The sequence below is a fragment of the Marmota monax genome, unplaced genomic scaffold (genome assembly GCF_021218885.2).
Source record: "Marmota monax isolate L192 unplaced genomic scaffold, Marmota_monax_Labrador192_F-V1.1 WCK01_AAM20220418_F8-fsc00211, whole genome shotgun sequence".
In the NCBI taxonomy this organism is placed as follows: Eukaryota; Metazoa; Chordata; class Mammalia; order Rodentia; family Sciuridae; genus Marmota; species Marmota monax.
In genome coordinates this window covers 634,576-650,712 of record NW_026694080.1, presented here as the reverse complement: position 1 = coordinate 650,712, position 16,137 = coordinate 634,576, and the positions used below count along the sequence as shown (strand labels likewise).

The window sequence follows — 16,137 nt, the reverse complement described above, 5'->3', positions numbered from 1 at the left end:
GTGTATGGTTTGTCACCTTGCTGATGGGCAGTTAGTTGGGTACCATACTATGGATTGCACTCTCCTTCCTGCCACCAAAGTCATGTAGTCTTGAGCCCTCATACCTAGAGTATGTGATAGTAGGGTTGCTGACAAGATTGAAGCTTTTTTTTTTTAAAATATGTATTTTAGTTGTAGACGGACAAATAACTTTATTTTGTTTATTTTTTATGTGGTGCTGAGGATTGAATCCAGGGCCCCCTTTATAGAGTCCTTAGTATCTTGTGGATCCTGTATTTTGAGTTCTAAATTGAAAGGTAAATGTCTGGGGAAATACAAATAACACAGAATTTTAGTTGCTGGATTCTGGTGATAACTTTGTAGAACAAGCAGTGGGTGGAGTCAGAATGTGGAAATTTCCAAGCTCAACCACTTCCCTAGCCTTAAGACCTTCCCTGTTACAGTACTTGACTCTAGCATCCAATGCTGATGCAGAAATGCTTATGCTGGTTTAACCTTTGTCTTGGATCTGCTTCATTTAACTTTGGTAAACAGAAAAATCAGTGCATCCTTATGCAGGGTGTGTGTGGTTTTGAGGAGACAGTGTCTCCCTAGGTTGCCCACACTGGCTTTAAACTCAGGCTCCTCCTGGGTAGCTGGGAGTAAAGGCCAGTGTACTTGACCTGAAAGGTTAATCCAAAGGATAATGCTATAGTTGAGACAAGCTTTGTCATTGAACTGAAAAATGAAGTTTTCACCCAAGATTTTGCTTTTTTGGAGGGGATACCAGGTATTGAACTCATGGCACTTAACCACTGAGCCATATCCTAGTGCTAATTTTGTTACTTTGAGACTGGGTCTCACTGAATTGCTTAGTGCCTCACTTTTGCAGAGGCTGGCTTTGGACTCAACAGTCCAGCCTCAGCCTCCAGAGCTGCTGGGATTACAGGCCTTGCATTTAAAAAAAAAAAAAAAATTTATGTGGTGCTGAGGATTGAACCCAGCATCTTGCACGTGCAAAGTGAGTGCTCTACAGCTGAGCCATACCCTCAGCCCCTGGCCCTGCATTTTTTGAGTAAGTTATAACTCCTGCTTTCTGGTAAGATAGCTAACTACAGTGTAAAGGGAATGAGCATGAAGCTTATTGCAAGGTACTGGGCAGAGCCTCCTTCCTCTTCTGGCTGTTAAGCTAGTAAAGGAATAGGAAAAGGTTAGGGCCCATTTCTTAAGAGCCTTGATCTTGCATCCAGGGATGACTTTTCACCCCTAGGCCAGGCATATGGGTCCTCCCTAAATGAATACCTGCCTCCCGGGAGGCCCTGGTGTCTAAATGAAGTTCCAGGGACACTCCCATCCAAGTGACAGGCAGTCTTTCTATTCAGTGGACCTGACTCAGTTTGGAAACCCCATCTATAAATTTGAGGTTGGACCAGATGAACTCACAGGCTAGAATTCTAGAGTAGGATTAGTAGGATTTGGAACACAACTGACCCACAAACAAATAACTTTAATTTTTTTTTTCTTGAGCAGGAACTAGGCCTTGAGGGCCTTGCCCCAGCCCAGAACCACATTTATAATATAACCCATCACAGCTGGATTTAAAAAATACACAAAAATATATATATATAATAAACATTATAAAACCTAGGTGGGATTTGGAGGTGGCCTGAGCAATATGCAAACTGTGAGGACCTTCAGGAAGCTCGGGCAAGGTGGGGTGGTGGTAAGGAAGGGGCACAGTACTTCATATGAAACTTATAAATACCCAGAGGTGAAGGTGGCTGGGGGACAGTCCACCAGCTCTCAGAGGCTTGGGTATGGGGAAGGGTTAACGGGACTGGGAAGCTGCTGCCCAGGGCAAGATCTGAGCAGGGGGCTTACCCTGTAGGGTACATGGAGGCTCTGGTGCCACTGGCTGGCTTGCAGACTGGAGTACCTAGGAGCCTCTCTGCCCTGTCCAAACAGGTACTTCCCTACAGTGGGGAATGCTGGCAGGAGGTACTATATCCTGACCCCCAACCCACCAGTCCTTGGCAGTTCCACTCACTCCCATACAGGCCCACCACTGACCAGCCCCCAGGAAGTAAACCTGGGCTCTAGCTCTACCCATCCCCCACTGGGAGCTGCAGAGTAAGGATTGCACAGGCCACACATAAGGAGCCTGGCTTCAGACCTGGCACACAGGAGATGCAAAGAAACATGGGCCCCTCTCAACCAGGCCCCCAACCTGATGCTCTTTCCCCCTCTGCAGGCTGCCTCCCTGGGTCTCCATTCTACCTTGCCCTCCATTCCCCTGGAGGCCAGGAGCCACACACTGGAGCCTGAGGGGGTCCTCCATCCCCACAGAACCAGCTGATGGTGGTCAGTGCCCTGGGCAAGCTGCCCCACTACTGAGCCCTCCTCTCTTCTCCCACAATTAAAGCGCAGAACAGTGGCAGGGAGTGTGTGTGCCAGGGATGGGCGGGGAGGCCTCTTGGGTCCAGGGCCTGAGGCCTGGCAGGTGGAAGAGTTCTCAACCTGGACTCCTGGGGGTGCCAGGCAGGTGTGTGGAAAAGATGCTCATCTTGCAACCTTGAGGAGGCGCAGAGAACACCCTAGTCTTTGACAAGCTTGTAGACGTGGTGCTGGGCCCCATGCTCACTGGTGGAGACTTCGAAGACAAAAGCAATGACGAGCAGGGTCTCCTGGGAGTCTCGGCTTGTGACCACCTGGGGGGCAGGTAGGGCGGTTCACGGGGGGGGGGCAGCCAGGGGCAGGGAGCTGGATGAGCCCTTCTGCGTTGGTCTCAAGTCTCATCTCAGCCACCATTCTGCTACCCCACTTAGCTCCCTGGCCTGCGGCCCTCCTGGGACACCCGGTGAGCCCTGCTGCCCACACACCTGCAAGATGGTGAAGTTCTCCAGGACGCTGTTCATCATGTACTTCTCGGGCAGGTGCTTCAGCTTGTGGATGAAGTTGATCATGTACTCACACATGGGCGAGCGGTGGATGCGGTACACAAAGCGGCCATTCTCCAGCCGGGCATACTCCGTCTGGGAGGGCCAGAAGACATCACCAAGCCTGCCCACACCGGACCACCCACCCTGTCCCATGGCCCCACTCACCTCCACCTTCTCCACCACCTGCTTGCCAAAGGAGCACACCTTAGTGGACACGCTGATGGTCATGCTGTCGGCAGAACTGTACTGGGAGCTGACCCCATAGAAGGCTCCTGGGCCCTCCTGGATAGTACTGTTGAGGTCAGCCTGGGGATAGGGCAGGGGGTGGGGGTGGATGTCTCAGTTCCTGGCAGAGGCCAGTGGGAGGTGTCACACCCCAGGACCTGTCTCTGGCACTCAGCCCACAGGCCACAGGAGAAGAGCTGGATTAGGGTCAGTTTAGGAAGCTGGATATGCTGCCCATCTGGGGTGGGGAAGGGTGCTGGGAGCAGGGAGGGACCAGGGTGGCTCACCCAGAACTTGACAAGGAAGAAGGCGTTAGGGGGCCCCTTCTCATAAAGCTCCTTCAGTCCACCCTTTTTCTCAGGGAACTTGTCATAGATCTGCCGCACGTCTACTGCCTCCAGGGGCGGGTCTGAGAAGGCGGGGTTCGTCTGGCCAATGTGCACAAACAGGTGTTTGCTGTACTGTGGGGAGGGCCCAGACAGGGTCAGGGGCACTGGGCACACAGGCCTGGACAGGGGGCTGCACAGGGACTCATGATCCTGACACAGGGTCCTGAACCGCGCAGCATCACCCCCGCCCCCCACACATTACCGTGTCGGGGTCTCGCTGCACCTCCATAAAGGCCGAATATTCAAGCAGCCGCAGCCGGGAGGAGGCGATGGTGCGGTCCTGCCACACGGGCACAGAGGCAGCAGCTGGGGGCAGCGGGGCCAGGGGCTCGTAACCTGTGAGGTGAGATGGAGCCTCCTCTGCACGGGCACAGGTGTGTTATCACACACAGAACTGCCATGGCCTGCACCAGGCTCTGCGCAAATAGGCACCCAGTGCCATGGTGCCCCTCAGAGTAGGAACAGGCTGGATTCTGACTTCCTGCGAGGCGTCCTGTACACTGTACACCCACAGAAGGTAGCCCTTACAGCACACGACACACACGCTTCTTTGTGTCACTATTAAAATGTGTCTAAACAGAAAATGCCAAAAAGTAAAAAGAGAAAATAACAACTACCCAGAACCCCAACACCTAGAGAGACAATTTGGGAGGATGTTTACGGGAGCTTTCCAGACACAGCGACACATGTGAATGAGCTGTGTCTTGGCCACATATCGTTTTCTGCAATAGTTCCGGAAGCAACAGCAAGATTGTAAGTCCCAATCTCCTGTAGGTGTGGTACACCAGAGTTCCACACACACGCACATGAGCGCACACACACACACACACACTGGCACACATCTGCATGCTGCAGGGGCACTGCCAAGGGAGGGGTGGTGGTGGGCAGCCTTGCCGGGGCACTTACTGCTGAGCGTGGGTGGCAGGGGTGGCTGGATGGGGTAGGCTGGCTGCGCGAAGGGCTTGATGCTGCGGGCAGGACGGTATGGTTAGAGGCTTTCCTTGGCACCTCTCACCTGCCCCAGTGCCTCATCTGGGACCCCAATAGGAAGTCACCCAGCCTTTCTGCTGAAGCCCAGGAATGTCTGCTGACAAGTTAACTCGCAACCTTTCTGTTTCTTTCACATTTTAACTTTCATGAAATCCTCTGCGCTCACCATTGGTGTTGAAGGTCGCCTTTCAGCCCCACCCCCACCCTGGAAAGCTGTTTATTAAACTGCGGGTGTGACTTACAATACGTGTTGTAAGAAGGCCAGTAGCTTGACCACCTGCCTGACTCAGGTGAACCCAGTGAAAAATAAACCAAGGGCCAACATAAGCGGATGGCGGGGCTACAGGTGACGAGCCCAGGAGCACAGAGCTGGGAGCCCCGCTGCAGCCTCCGGCCCCATAGTTTTGCATTCCAGCTCTGCACAGCTGGGCTGGGGCCCAGATGGGGGAGCCCATGGCTGGCAGGAGGGGACCTGCAGTACTCACTCCTGAGAGGGTCCAGGCTGCTGTCCCAGGAGAGGGGGGCTGCTCCAGAACTGCAGATGGGACAAAGCCAGGGCCTTCAGGATCCATGAATCCCAGAAGGCCCAGACCCCCCAGCCCCATCTCCCAGGATCCAGTACCCTTGAGGACGTGGAGAAGACGGCCTGCGGCAGAGGGGAGGGCGGGCTGAACTTGTTCTGCAGGACACTGGCGGAGACGATCTGGGCAGAGGACATGGATGCCATGCTCTGGAGGGCTTTGTCCTTGGAGACCTGGTCCTGGGGATGGGAGGGTGGAAGTGAGACCTGTGCCAGGCCCCCCGGCCCAGAGGGCTTTGGGAGGCCAGGTGTGGACTCCAGTCCCAGCTCTGCCATGAGGTCTCTTGAGTGTCTTCCCTGAGCCCAATCGCCTAGGTGTACGTCAACTCCCTGACCACAACCCATAGTGAGGAACAGCACTGCTTTATGCCACAGCCCACTGTGGCCGTCCATCAGGATCCATGGGGAACAGGATCCAAATGCTCAGGAGTCCCTTATGTAAACTGGTTCTGCATTTTAAAGAACCTACACATTCTTCTGTGTCCTTTCAATCATCTCCAGATTATTTCTAATATCTAGCGCAATACAAATTATATGCAAATTGTCCTCCCCCAAGAGGCCCGGAGCATGGGTGTGAGTAACAGTTTACTTTCAGAGAGGTCTTGCCAAGATGCTGAGGCTGGCCTTGAACATCTTCCTGCCTCAGCCTCTGGAGTTGCTGGGATTACATGTGCCCTTGCACCCGGCATAAAACATTTTTATACTAGAATTTTTAGGGAATAATGTCAAGGAAAAGAGGTCTGTATGTGTTCAGTACAGACAATCTTTTTCAAATATTTTAAAATCTGGGGCTGGTTGAATCCACAGGTTCAGAACCCATGGAAACAGAAGCCTAGCCGTATCTACCAAAATATTTCCCCTTGATGGACACTGCACACACACGTAATTTCTATTTCTTCAGGGTGTCTTCAAGTATGATACGTGGACCAACAGCACCAGCATCACCAGGGAGCAGGTGAGAAAATTAACCTTTCAGGCCTCAGCATGGACCTAAGGAATCAGGAACCCTGAGGGAAGCCCCAGAGGTCTGTTTGAACGAGCCCCTCCGGGGGACCTGCCTCCCACCGAAGCCTGTGAACAACTGCATTTCATTTTTACAAATGCTGCTTGCAAACGTGTTAAACTGATTTCATAATCCATAATTTGTTTTTGTTTGTTTGTCTGCGGTGCTGAGGACTGAATCCTGGGCCTGGCGCATGCTAGGCAAGCCTCTACCACCAAGCCACACCCCGAGTCCCCTGGACTCTGTAATTTGAAAACTCCACAGATGGCGCTCTAGACCCTCCCCCGGGAGGCGGTGCAACTTACCAGGTTCATGGCCTGTGAAGGAGAGGAGGACAGATTAGAAGAGACATGGTGACAGCTCCATGGGGCAAGGGGACATGTCTTTTCACCTACCCCCACCCAGTGCCCACCTGGCTATCAGCTCCCGGGGAGCCCAGGGAAGCTTAGAGGCAGCCGTGGGCACTGCCCACCCCCCGAAGGGAGTGCCTGCCAGCTGGGGGTGCCCTGGAAGGGGTAGGATGAAGGGGGGACAAGCTGGCACACCCTGCATCTGTCCCCTGGAACTGTGTCTAGGATGGGGAGCTAGGGGCAGGGAAAAGAGCATCCGGGCAACCTGAGAGCCTGACGTGGTCCAGCTCCTCAACCCCAGACCCAGGTCCTCAGGCACAGAGCAGCCAGGACCATGAGGAAATGGCGTGCCCACCTCCTCAGCCCTGCCAGCCAGCATCCACCTGCCCACCTGGAGTCCCCATGCGATTAGCAAGCAGCAATCAGAATGAAGGAGAAAAGGAATCAGAGGAGAGATGGCTCTTAGTGGCCCCAAGTCGGTCTCCCTCTCTCTCGCTGTAGGGCTGCCACCCCCCACTCTCGGGCTCCTGCTCAGTCTCCAGGGGCTGTGGCCCTGAGAAGCCTGTCACGGCCTTCGGGCTCCTGGCTCACACCTGTGCTTCTGAGACCCCCACTCAGCGCTCAGCCCTCAGCCCTCTCCTGGGCAGAGCCAGGCCGAGTGACAGGGAGCCCCATACCTTCAACTTGGACTGAATCTCCCGAGATTTCCGCCTGGCTAGAACCTGCAAGTGGCTAGAGACCTGTAGAGAGAGAGCAAGAAAGAAAGAAAAAAGAACGGAAAGAGAGCAAGAACACAGCTTAGCCAGAGAAGAGGCACGGCGGGGCTGGAGAGCCGTGAGGCAGAGGCCCAGGCTGTGCAGAGTGGCAGAGGCACCGTGAGGAGGGGCCCAGGGAGGCCTGAGGCCCCAGTCAGGCGCCCAACATACCTTGATGCCAACCTGGTACTCCCGCACCTTCTTCCGAGCTAGAACCTGTATGTGGCTGGACACCTAGGGGCCGCCCCGCGTCCCGCCGAGAGGAAAACACAGACAGTGAGGAGGCACAGCCGCGGGGTGGGCCATGGGCAGGGTGATCCCAGCCCTCATCTCTGGGGGACCAAATGTAAATGGGGGAACTGTGGGCAGTTGCCTCCTGGCACTGCCAATTCTGCTCTCATCTTGGTCTTGTATTGATTAAGAGCCCACCATGTCTTCCAGGACCACCATGTACAGTTATGTAGTTTGTTCACTGCACAAAAATACCTGGCCAGAGGGTACCAGTGAGAGTTGAAATCTAGCCCTGGTACAGGGCTGCACCTAGCTCAGAGGAAGGGTGTCTTTCCCCCTCTTTTTCTCACTGGTGTCCTTAGAGGAGAGACCTTTTTCTCACACGACAGAGGATAGTAATAGCCAGGATGCTCCAGCTAGTCATTAGGTCATACACTAAGGCCAAGATCTCCCTGCTACCGCTGCCCACCTCCTGTCCACCACGGCAGCTTGCTAGCCCATAAACCCAGCTTCTTTCCTAACACACGTGCCTTCCCTCTCCTTGGACTAACATGCTGGCCTGGGGTAAGTACACAGTAAGTGCTCTTAATTGCACCTCGGGCTCTGCCAGCAACCTCCTTCCTGCAGCCTCTATGGGCAACCCTGAGCTAATCCCACTCTTAGTGTGTATGTCCTGGGCTCGTGTGCCTGACGTCCTCAAGGAACAAACCGAGTCCCAGAGATCCACTGTCAGCCACTGCACTGGCTCTTGGCTTTCTCTGCAAGTTGCTTTTGTCCCCACAGAGACACAGTTTCTTTTCCTTTTTAATCACAGCCTGAAAGTTACTATGTATGTGGTGCTCAGTGGCTCTGCTACTGGGTTAGGACCTGGTAGGCCTCCTCCCAGGCAGCACTGCACACAGGAATCAGGCTCAGGGGCAGCGAGATTAAGGACCACTTTAGGCCACGAGATGCCATGTTCACTAAGCACACACGAATTCAGCACTTCACACACACACAAATTCATTTGATCTTTGTAGCAGCACTAATCCGACTTCTGACAGATGATGAAATCTAAGCACAGAGGGGTTAAGCAATTATTCCTAGGACACCCAGCTGTGTGCAAGAGCTGCGACTTGAACCCAGGCTGCCGGATGCCCCAGCCCACTTGCTTCCCTACCAAGCTATTCTACCAGGACTCCTCAGACCCATAGGCACAGGGCACCACCTCCGAATGGCCAGCTCTGTGACAGCTGAAAGTCACATGGGACTCAATCCCAACTTAATATTCAGCTGTTCGGTCAACGTGGAGGCATGGCACTTGCTATTAACTGCTGCATGCAATTAATCTGAAAAAAACTAAAACTGCATTTCTTTATCCCAAACTCCCGTCAGCTAGTTGGTCATTGTCACACACACAGACAAGCCCCATCCACACAACCACAGGATGGGTCCCCTTTTTGAAGGGGACGTTAGACGTAAAACCCAGAGTCCTAACCGAGAATAAAGCTGGAGGGAGTCCCACTGGTGGAGAAGGATGAGGACGGTGGTTTGTAAACACCAGGCTGGCCATGAAGCAGGGCTCAGAGCGCCCCCTTCCTGGCCCAGGACAGCTCTGTTTATAGTAAGGACAGTGACCGTAACAGCAGTGACAGTGGCAAACGCTTACAGGGCACGGTTTCCAGCCCTCACACCTTGGCTCCCTTAACGGCTGAAGAACTGAGGCTGGGGGACTCCCCCCTGCCCCTGGCAGCAGAGCTGGGTTTTGGACCTGGGGTCTGAGCCCCGAGTCCCTGTTCTTAACCAACAGGCTCGACTCCTTCATGGGCCCAGGGACGGGGTGGGCAGCTGCCTGCCGCCCCCTGGAGCCTGCGCAGCGTGGAACCTCAGAGTGAGCTCAGTGAATTCACGCTGCACCTTCGAGGTGGGGCAGGGAGGTGTTTAGTCAATGTTTAGTCAATGGTCCAAATCTCCCCCAGACAGGGAAGGTGGGAGGCTGAAGGTGGGAACGGCCTCCCTCCCTTCCTCCAGGTTCCTGCCTCCAGCCCAGCCTCACTCCCAGGCACCCCAAACGCAACTCAGCAAAACCCACGGCCCTCCGGGTTTCCTGCCACCACCCACTGCTTTCTCTGGACCAGAAGCCATCACTGTTTCTCTCTCCACTCCCACCACCACCGTCACCGTCACCGTCACCCTTGTCCAAGGCCTTCTCCACCTCCCGGTCAGTCTCCCTGCCTCCACCGGGCCCTCCCTGATCCACTGCCCTGGCTGACCCAGGGCCTCCTTCCTCCACAGCTGCCACCTTCCACTCTCTCTAAACCGGCCTTGAATCCTGCCACCCTGGGGGACACTGTCACCCACACTTCTAGCTGAACAACAGCCTCTCCCACTCCACACTACACTGCCCCTGGGTGGCTCGCCCTGTCCAGTGAGCTGAATCCTGGATCCACCCACTCCAGCCCAGGGACATGGAGGAGTTACTTAACCTCCCTGTGCCTCAGTTTCCTCATCTGAAAAATGGAGACAATCACTGTGCCCACCTCCTAAGTTGCTGAGAGGATTAAATAAATTGGTATAAAGTGAGTTTTGCAGGGATTTAGGATTTTTATGATTATACTCAGGTGTCACTTAAGGATGGGAAGAGTTCTGAGAAGTGTGTCATTAAGTTGTTTAGCCACTGTGCAAACATCAGAGGGTAATTACACAAGCCTGGAGGTACAGCCTGCCACACACCTAGGCTGCATGGTACAGACTGTGGTACACATGGCCTCCGGTGACTAACACATCATTACGTGGTGTGTGACTGTACTGCAATCTGCATAGCCAACTTGCTCAGCCTGAAAGGGTCCTCCTTTTCTTCTCTGACTGACTCTTAAAAATGCAGCTCAGGTGCCACCTCCTCCAGGAAGCCCTCCCTCGCCCTCCTCCTGGCCTGGTCTGGTTTAGATGCTCATCTGCCTGTCTATCAGTGCCCTGCACACCCCTGTCTCAGCCAGGCCATCCTGCTCTGTACTTGTCTGTCTCCCTGACGGTGACTGGGCCACTCAGGTGGTGGCTTTTCTGTAGGCCCTGAAGTACAGGCCATGGGTGGGTGGCAGGTAGTCAGGGAAGACGGTGGGGCCACCTCCCCAGGAGCTACGAGTGGGCCCGTGAGGACACCCGGGACAGGGGAGCATCAATGCAGCAGGGCAGGGCAGGCTGGGCAGGCCGCTCTGAAGAGGGGGCAGCTCGGAGCAGGCCCAGGGGGTGCAGTCTAGGGGAGTGACCGGTCTCGGTACCTGTTTCCTTGTCCGCGTCTTTCCTGTCCTCAATTTAATGTAGCGCGCGATCAGCTCATTCCGACCTAAATGAGGTAAGAGAGAAAATGAGGCGAGGGAAGAGGGCAGAGCGGAGACCCCACAGGGACCCTTCCTCACTGTCCCCAAGCTGCACAAGTGGGCAGGCGAGGGTGGCTGGGGAGTCCCAGGTGCTGGGACCTGGGGGTGGCTCATCAGGAGAGATGGGGATGGGGGCTTTAGAGTAGGTGTCCTGCAGATGCCTGGGGCAGGTGTGTTGTAGGACAGCCAGACAGGGGGCCCAGAGGGCCTGGCCTGGGTGGCACCCCTGTCACTCGCAGCCTGGAGCAGTGCTTCTCTCCTGGGTCACCAGCTTGGAAGCTGAGTGTTCATATCTGGGTGACCCAGCGGGTGGGCACCTCAGCACATGCCCATTCACAGCCTGAGAGATCTGGACTGAGGTCCAGCCTCACTGTGTCCTGGTCACGGGGCACCCTAGACAAGTCCCTTCCCTTCCTCTGTGAAGACTGGGGAAACAGGATAAAAGGAGTGGACGTATGGAACCTGTCTCCTACACGGACAACCTGTGAGAAAGGTGTCACTATGTGTGTCATGGTGTCCTTGTGCCTGCCGTCCCATATCTTAGGTTGCTGCTTCTCCTACCCCTAAGAGTGCCAAGCTGCCTGTGAGACTCGTGGGGGCCCTGCTCAGCCCCCAGGAACCCTGGGGAACTGGCCCTGTGAGGGGGCCCCTGGACACATGCTTGGGTGTGTGCCAGCATCCTCTACCCCAAAATCTAAGCCCACTGTCCCCCAACCCCTTGGCCTCCACAGAATGGCCACATTCTCCAAATTCCTCTCCCATGACAGAGCCATCCCCACGTGCTCCGCCCATCACCCAGCCCCTCTCCACCCCACTCCCTCCACCCTGTCTAAAAATACCCTGTGGGGCTGCCCCGGCCATCTGGGAGGTGGCAGTGGGGGCAGGAAGCCCCCACCCTCTAGAAGGCACCCTGGAACATCTGCCTACGCAGGAAGAGGGGGCTCGGGTGCTAAGGACAGGCGCGGCACCGGGGGTGGAACGGAAGGAGGCACAGGCCTGCCATTTCCCACATTGCCAGAGTCCTGCCATTGGGAGAGGGGCTGGGGGCCTGTCTCCACAGCCACAGGCTGTTGGAGGGCTGCGCAGCTGGCGGAGACCAGGGCGGAAGCGTCAGAGGGCAGGTTATTCCAGAGAAGGCAGCTCTGGGGGCTCCCTCGGGTGGTGCTGCGTAGGACCCGCGCTGCCTTCTGGAGCAGCCAGACGGCAGAAGGGGCCAGAAAACCCGGAGCGGGCAGGGAGAGGGGCGTCTGAAGAACTGAAAAGGCCCCGTCCTCCCGTCCTCCTCCCAGCACAGGCCCTGGTCACAGCGTGACCTTCCACCCGACCCTGGCAGGAGCTGTGCGGAGCTGTCTGGCGGGCCTCGCCCCCAGGCCTCCTTCCCACACCCTCCCAGGCAGGGACCCTCGCCCAGGCCTGGACACTGGACTGACCCAGTTTCCTGGGCCCACTGAGTCACCCCGAAACCTCCAGGCCGGCAGCGGAGGAGAGGCGGAGCAGGCGGGGTGAGGTGTGGGCTGCGGGCCGCCCGGCTGGTTTGAGGAGGCCCCAGACACCAGGCTGCACGCCCAGACTCGCCGGCCGCCTGCCCAGGCCCCAGGACTTCCCCGACTGGTTGGGTGAGGGGCAGAGAGCAGGGGGCGGGGCCGGGCGGCCGTCCGTGTCCCGTGCCTGCCGCACGCACCGTACATCTTGCCCTCGTCCGACAGGATGATCTTGCGCCGGCCGCAGGGCGGGTAGATGGCCAGGGCCTCCTGGAAGCTCTGCTCGATGTCCGGGCTCCACACGCCCTCGGCGTCGTTGTCCAGCCCCTTGTCCAGGCCCTCGGGCCCATCCTCCCGGGCCTCCCCGGGGCTGCTGCTGGCATTCCAGCTGTTGGACGCTATGGTGCTGGTTGCTCTGGGCTCTGGGCCTGAGCCCACTGGACGGCCTGAGCCTGGGGGGCAGAGGCGGAGGGTGAGTGCCAGGGTCCTTCTGCCCACAGCCATCTCCCATCCCCCAGTCATCTCTGGACCCTGCCCCCACCCCCAGTCCCACTCCAGGGCAGGGGCTCCCAGGTGTTCCAAGGTGGGATGGAGGTCACCAGAGGTCATGCTTCTTTAGAGCCGGTGGACAAGCTACTTTACCTCTCTGAGCCTTCACCCTGTAAAATGAGGAAAGGGCCTCCTTAGGGGGGTTGTAGGGGTAAAAATTTAAATGAGATCATGACGAAGTACCAACCACAATGCCTGTCAGAACACTCAAGAAATAGTCCTGGTAGTGACCAATAACAGCAACAGCGACAATGCCATACACACACATGCTCTTCCTGGGGGAAAAGCCCTTGCATATGCATTCAGTCAGAGCCACAGCAGGGAAGGGATAACAGGAGCAATGCCCATTACTGCGGTAAAGAAAACTGAGGCTCACAAGTCAAACGGCTGCCAAGGCACCAAGAGGAGCAGCTAGGAGGAGCAGGGACAGGGCAAGGGGTTTCTGCTGCTCTCAGAGGGACATTGTGGCTCTCGCCCAGCAGAGAAGATGCCCAACCAGGGACCCTACCTCTCATTCTTACCCAACCAATGCAACCTTGCTGAGGAACACTGGTGGGATAAAGAGGGTCCCAGACCTGGGAGAGGAATGGCTGCTCCTTCCCTAAATAGACAACTAAGGAGAACCTTGCCGAGGAACCCAGACGCAGGGCAGGAAATGCCCCAGGAATTGGAAGAAGACAGCGACGATGGCTGCTGGCTGGCACGGGAATGGCTGAGAAGGTGCCCCGCCAACAGCCAAGCCAGACCCCACCCGCTCCTCCATCCCACTTCCTGTTCCCTCACCTCCAGGGCCCAGTGCAGCCCATAAACCACCCACACGCCTCCCCTGTCCTGACCCACACAGCAGATGGGCCAGGGCTCTGTAAACTGAGTTCCGGGCAGTTGCCGGGCTGGGTTATTAATTCAGAGCACATCAGCCAGTCCCCGCAAAGCACAGCCTCTCCTCAAACCCTCAACCCAGAACCTGCATGACCGATGCATATCAGAGTCCAGGGGCCACAGGGCCTGTGGGGCTGTGACCCTAGAGCTTTGCTCTGGGCAGCAGAAAACACAATGGGCAGGGTATCCTCAGAGTGGGGAGCCCATCAGGAACCAGGGAGGGGAATATGACAGGTGCTGAATGGCAGCAGGGGTGGGTGTGGGTGGGGGTATGGGGGCTTTCTCCCTGTGGAGCAACCTGTTTGCTCTGAGAAGCCTAAGGGGGTCACTAGTGGAATGGGGTTATCTGAGTATCAGGCAGACATTGAATTTAGACTTAATTTTACTACTAATAACAGCACCTGCCATGTGCCAGGCATGGCTCTGGAATTTTACACACGTTGACTCATTTAATCCTCATCATAATCCTACTGAAAAGACATCATTATTCCTACTTTACAGATAAGAAAGCCAAGGACAGAGAGGTTCAACAACTGGCTCAAGGAAACACAGCAAGTAAGTGCTAGAGCTGGTTCTGAGCCCAGGGTATTTGGCTGGAGTCTTTTAACCAAGCACGCCCAGCTCTCACAGCAGCTGCCTTGAGTCTGCTCAGTGGGTCCAGGCCAGGGGATCCCCTCAGTCCAAGCAGCTGGAGCAACTTCAAGACACCCCCGGCTCCGCCGCCACACACTGCTGTGTATGCCTTCGTGTGAGGCCTGCAAGACCACTAGGAAATTGTTTGCAGGGCCAGTGGGTAGCCAGAGTCAGAAGGGCCAGATTCCCCCATCCCCAGCCTGTCCCTCACGCCAGGAATCAGTATGCAGACCCCCCAGCCTCAAGATCAATGCTTAGATAGGAATGAGGGGACAAAGGGGTGCTGTCTGGTGGGGGAGGGATGCTGAGGGGCCAGGGACTCTCATGTTGAAGCTGTTGGGAAGCTGGGCCTCTCCCCAAATTGGCTCTTAGAGGGAGGGAAAGAGGGGTTCCTTGGCTTCCACCCTCCTGGGGAAGTCCTCAACCCCTTCCCCAGGCCTCCCTCAGAGCAGCATGGGACCCAGTGCATGGGGGCCCTGGCAGCCCCAGACTTCTGCAGCAGCTTGCGGCCTCCCTTGTCCAGGAGGTGCCCCCCCTCCCCTCCCGGGTGATGTCAGCCCCGCCCCGCCCCCTCGGGAGCACTGTGGCCAAATATGGCGAACAGAGCAGCGACCGCCTGCCTGGAGCTGGGACAGACTGGGGGCAGGGCAGTGGCCCCTGGTGGCAGGACTAAGGCAGCTGGGGAGGGGGAGGGGCACAGTGGGGGCCCAAAGGACGAGTCAAGGAGAGAATGGGGACCCCGGTCCCTCATGCTGGCTCTTAGGCACCCGCAGGACTGACCTTCCAGGAAAGCCCCTGGGGGCAGAGGTGCCCACACAGGGGCCTGCAGGTGGCACCCCCAAAACAGACCTCTGCCCAGCAGCACCAGTGAGCAGATCTGCTGCTGTGTTCCTACCCCAGGAGGAGGTGCGCAAGTGGACAATCACAGCGGGCAGCTGCTGGGGGCTGGTGAGGTCTCCAGCGACTTCATCATGCAGGAAGGGTCAGCGTGAGGAGCCACCTGGCTGCTGTCTCCCAGAATTACTACCCTGTGTTTGCGGCAAGGACAGCGACTCACAGGTGCCCACCCCCTGGCCCCTGCCCCACTGGGACTGGCCTGGTGACAGAAGTGGCTACAGGCTCCTGTGTGAAATCCAGAGAGGGCTGACTAGGGCAGGAGGGCAGGCAGGGGTTGGGAGGGACGCAGCCCCCGGGGCAAACCACCTTGCTGGGCTGTGCCAGCAAGAGGGGCAGGAGACCCAGTGAAGGCTGGGAGTGGAGCCTGAGAGCAGAGGGGACAGGGTAGGACAGACAGACAAGAGTCCCAGAGAGAGAGCCAGAGGAGACGGGGTGCCAGAGCCACAGACAGATGGAAAAAGCTGGGGTGGGGGGAGAAGAGTAAAAAGAGTGGTCACACCACACAGAGACCAAGACCCAGGGAGGGGGCATGCAGCAGAGGGAGTAAAGGGGACAGGAGGGGAAAAGCCAATAAACCCAGATAAGACAGGCATGGGTGGGGCGGGGGTGCAGAGAAAGACAGGGACAAAGACAGAGATACCCAGAGGTCAGGGCAGACCAAAAGAGAAGGAGTGACGGGGAAGGCCACAGTGGAATCAGCCACATCCAGGCCATCCCGCCCGTCCCGTCCCAGGGCTCAGCCCTCCACCTCCAGCTCAGGCCGCAGCCCTCAGGTGGGCTACTCAGCCTCACCCTGCCTGACCAGCCCCACCTGCTTTGCCTTTCCCAGGCCCTCAGCCTTCCGGGGTCAGAAGGTGGCTCTGGGTGGTGGTGGCAAGCACAGGGGCTAGGAGGCTAGGTG

At 56.7% G+C, this 16,137-nt stretch overlaps 1 protein-coding gene across 2 annotated transcripts; it reads right to left on the bottom strand.

Moving 5' to 3' along the window:
- Nucleotides 1-1,466: 1,466 nt before the first annotated feature.
- Nucleotides 1,467-12,882, bottom strand: Tead3 (TEA domain transcription factor 3). Of its 2 annotated transcripts, none has more exons than XM_046464450.2 (12): nucleotides 12,479-12,882; nucleotides 10,699-10,763; nucleotides 7,382-7,444; nucleotides 6,411-6,422; nucleotides 5,145-5,282; nucleotides 5,008-5,057; nucleotides 4,439-4,500; nucleotides 3,735-3,868; nucleotides 3,431-3,604; nucleotides 3,084-3,224; nucleotides 2,859-3,011; nucleotides 1,467-2,687 (listed from the first exon to the last, which is right to left on the bottom strand). In XM_046464450.2, exons 1-12 carry the CDS (start codon nucleotides 12,798-12,800, stop codon nucleotides 2,574-2,576), a joined length of 1,428 nt encoding a protein of 475 aa, XP_046320406.2. In that variant the 5' UTR covers nucleotides 12,801-12,882; the 3' UTR covers nucleotides 1,467-2,573. The 2 variants fall into 2 exon arrangements, with proteins under 2 accessions (XP_046320406.2, XP_046320407.2); XM_046464451.2 differs by lacking the exon at nucleotides 7,382-7,444 and adding an exon at nucleotides 7,133-7,195.
- Nucleotides 12,883-16,137: the final 3,255 nt, after the last annotated feature.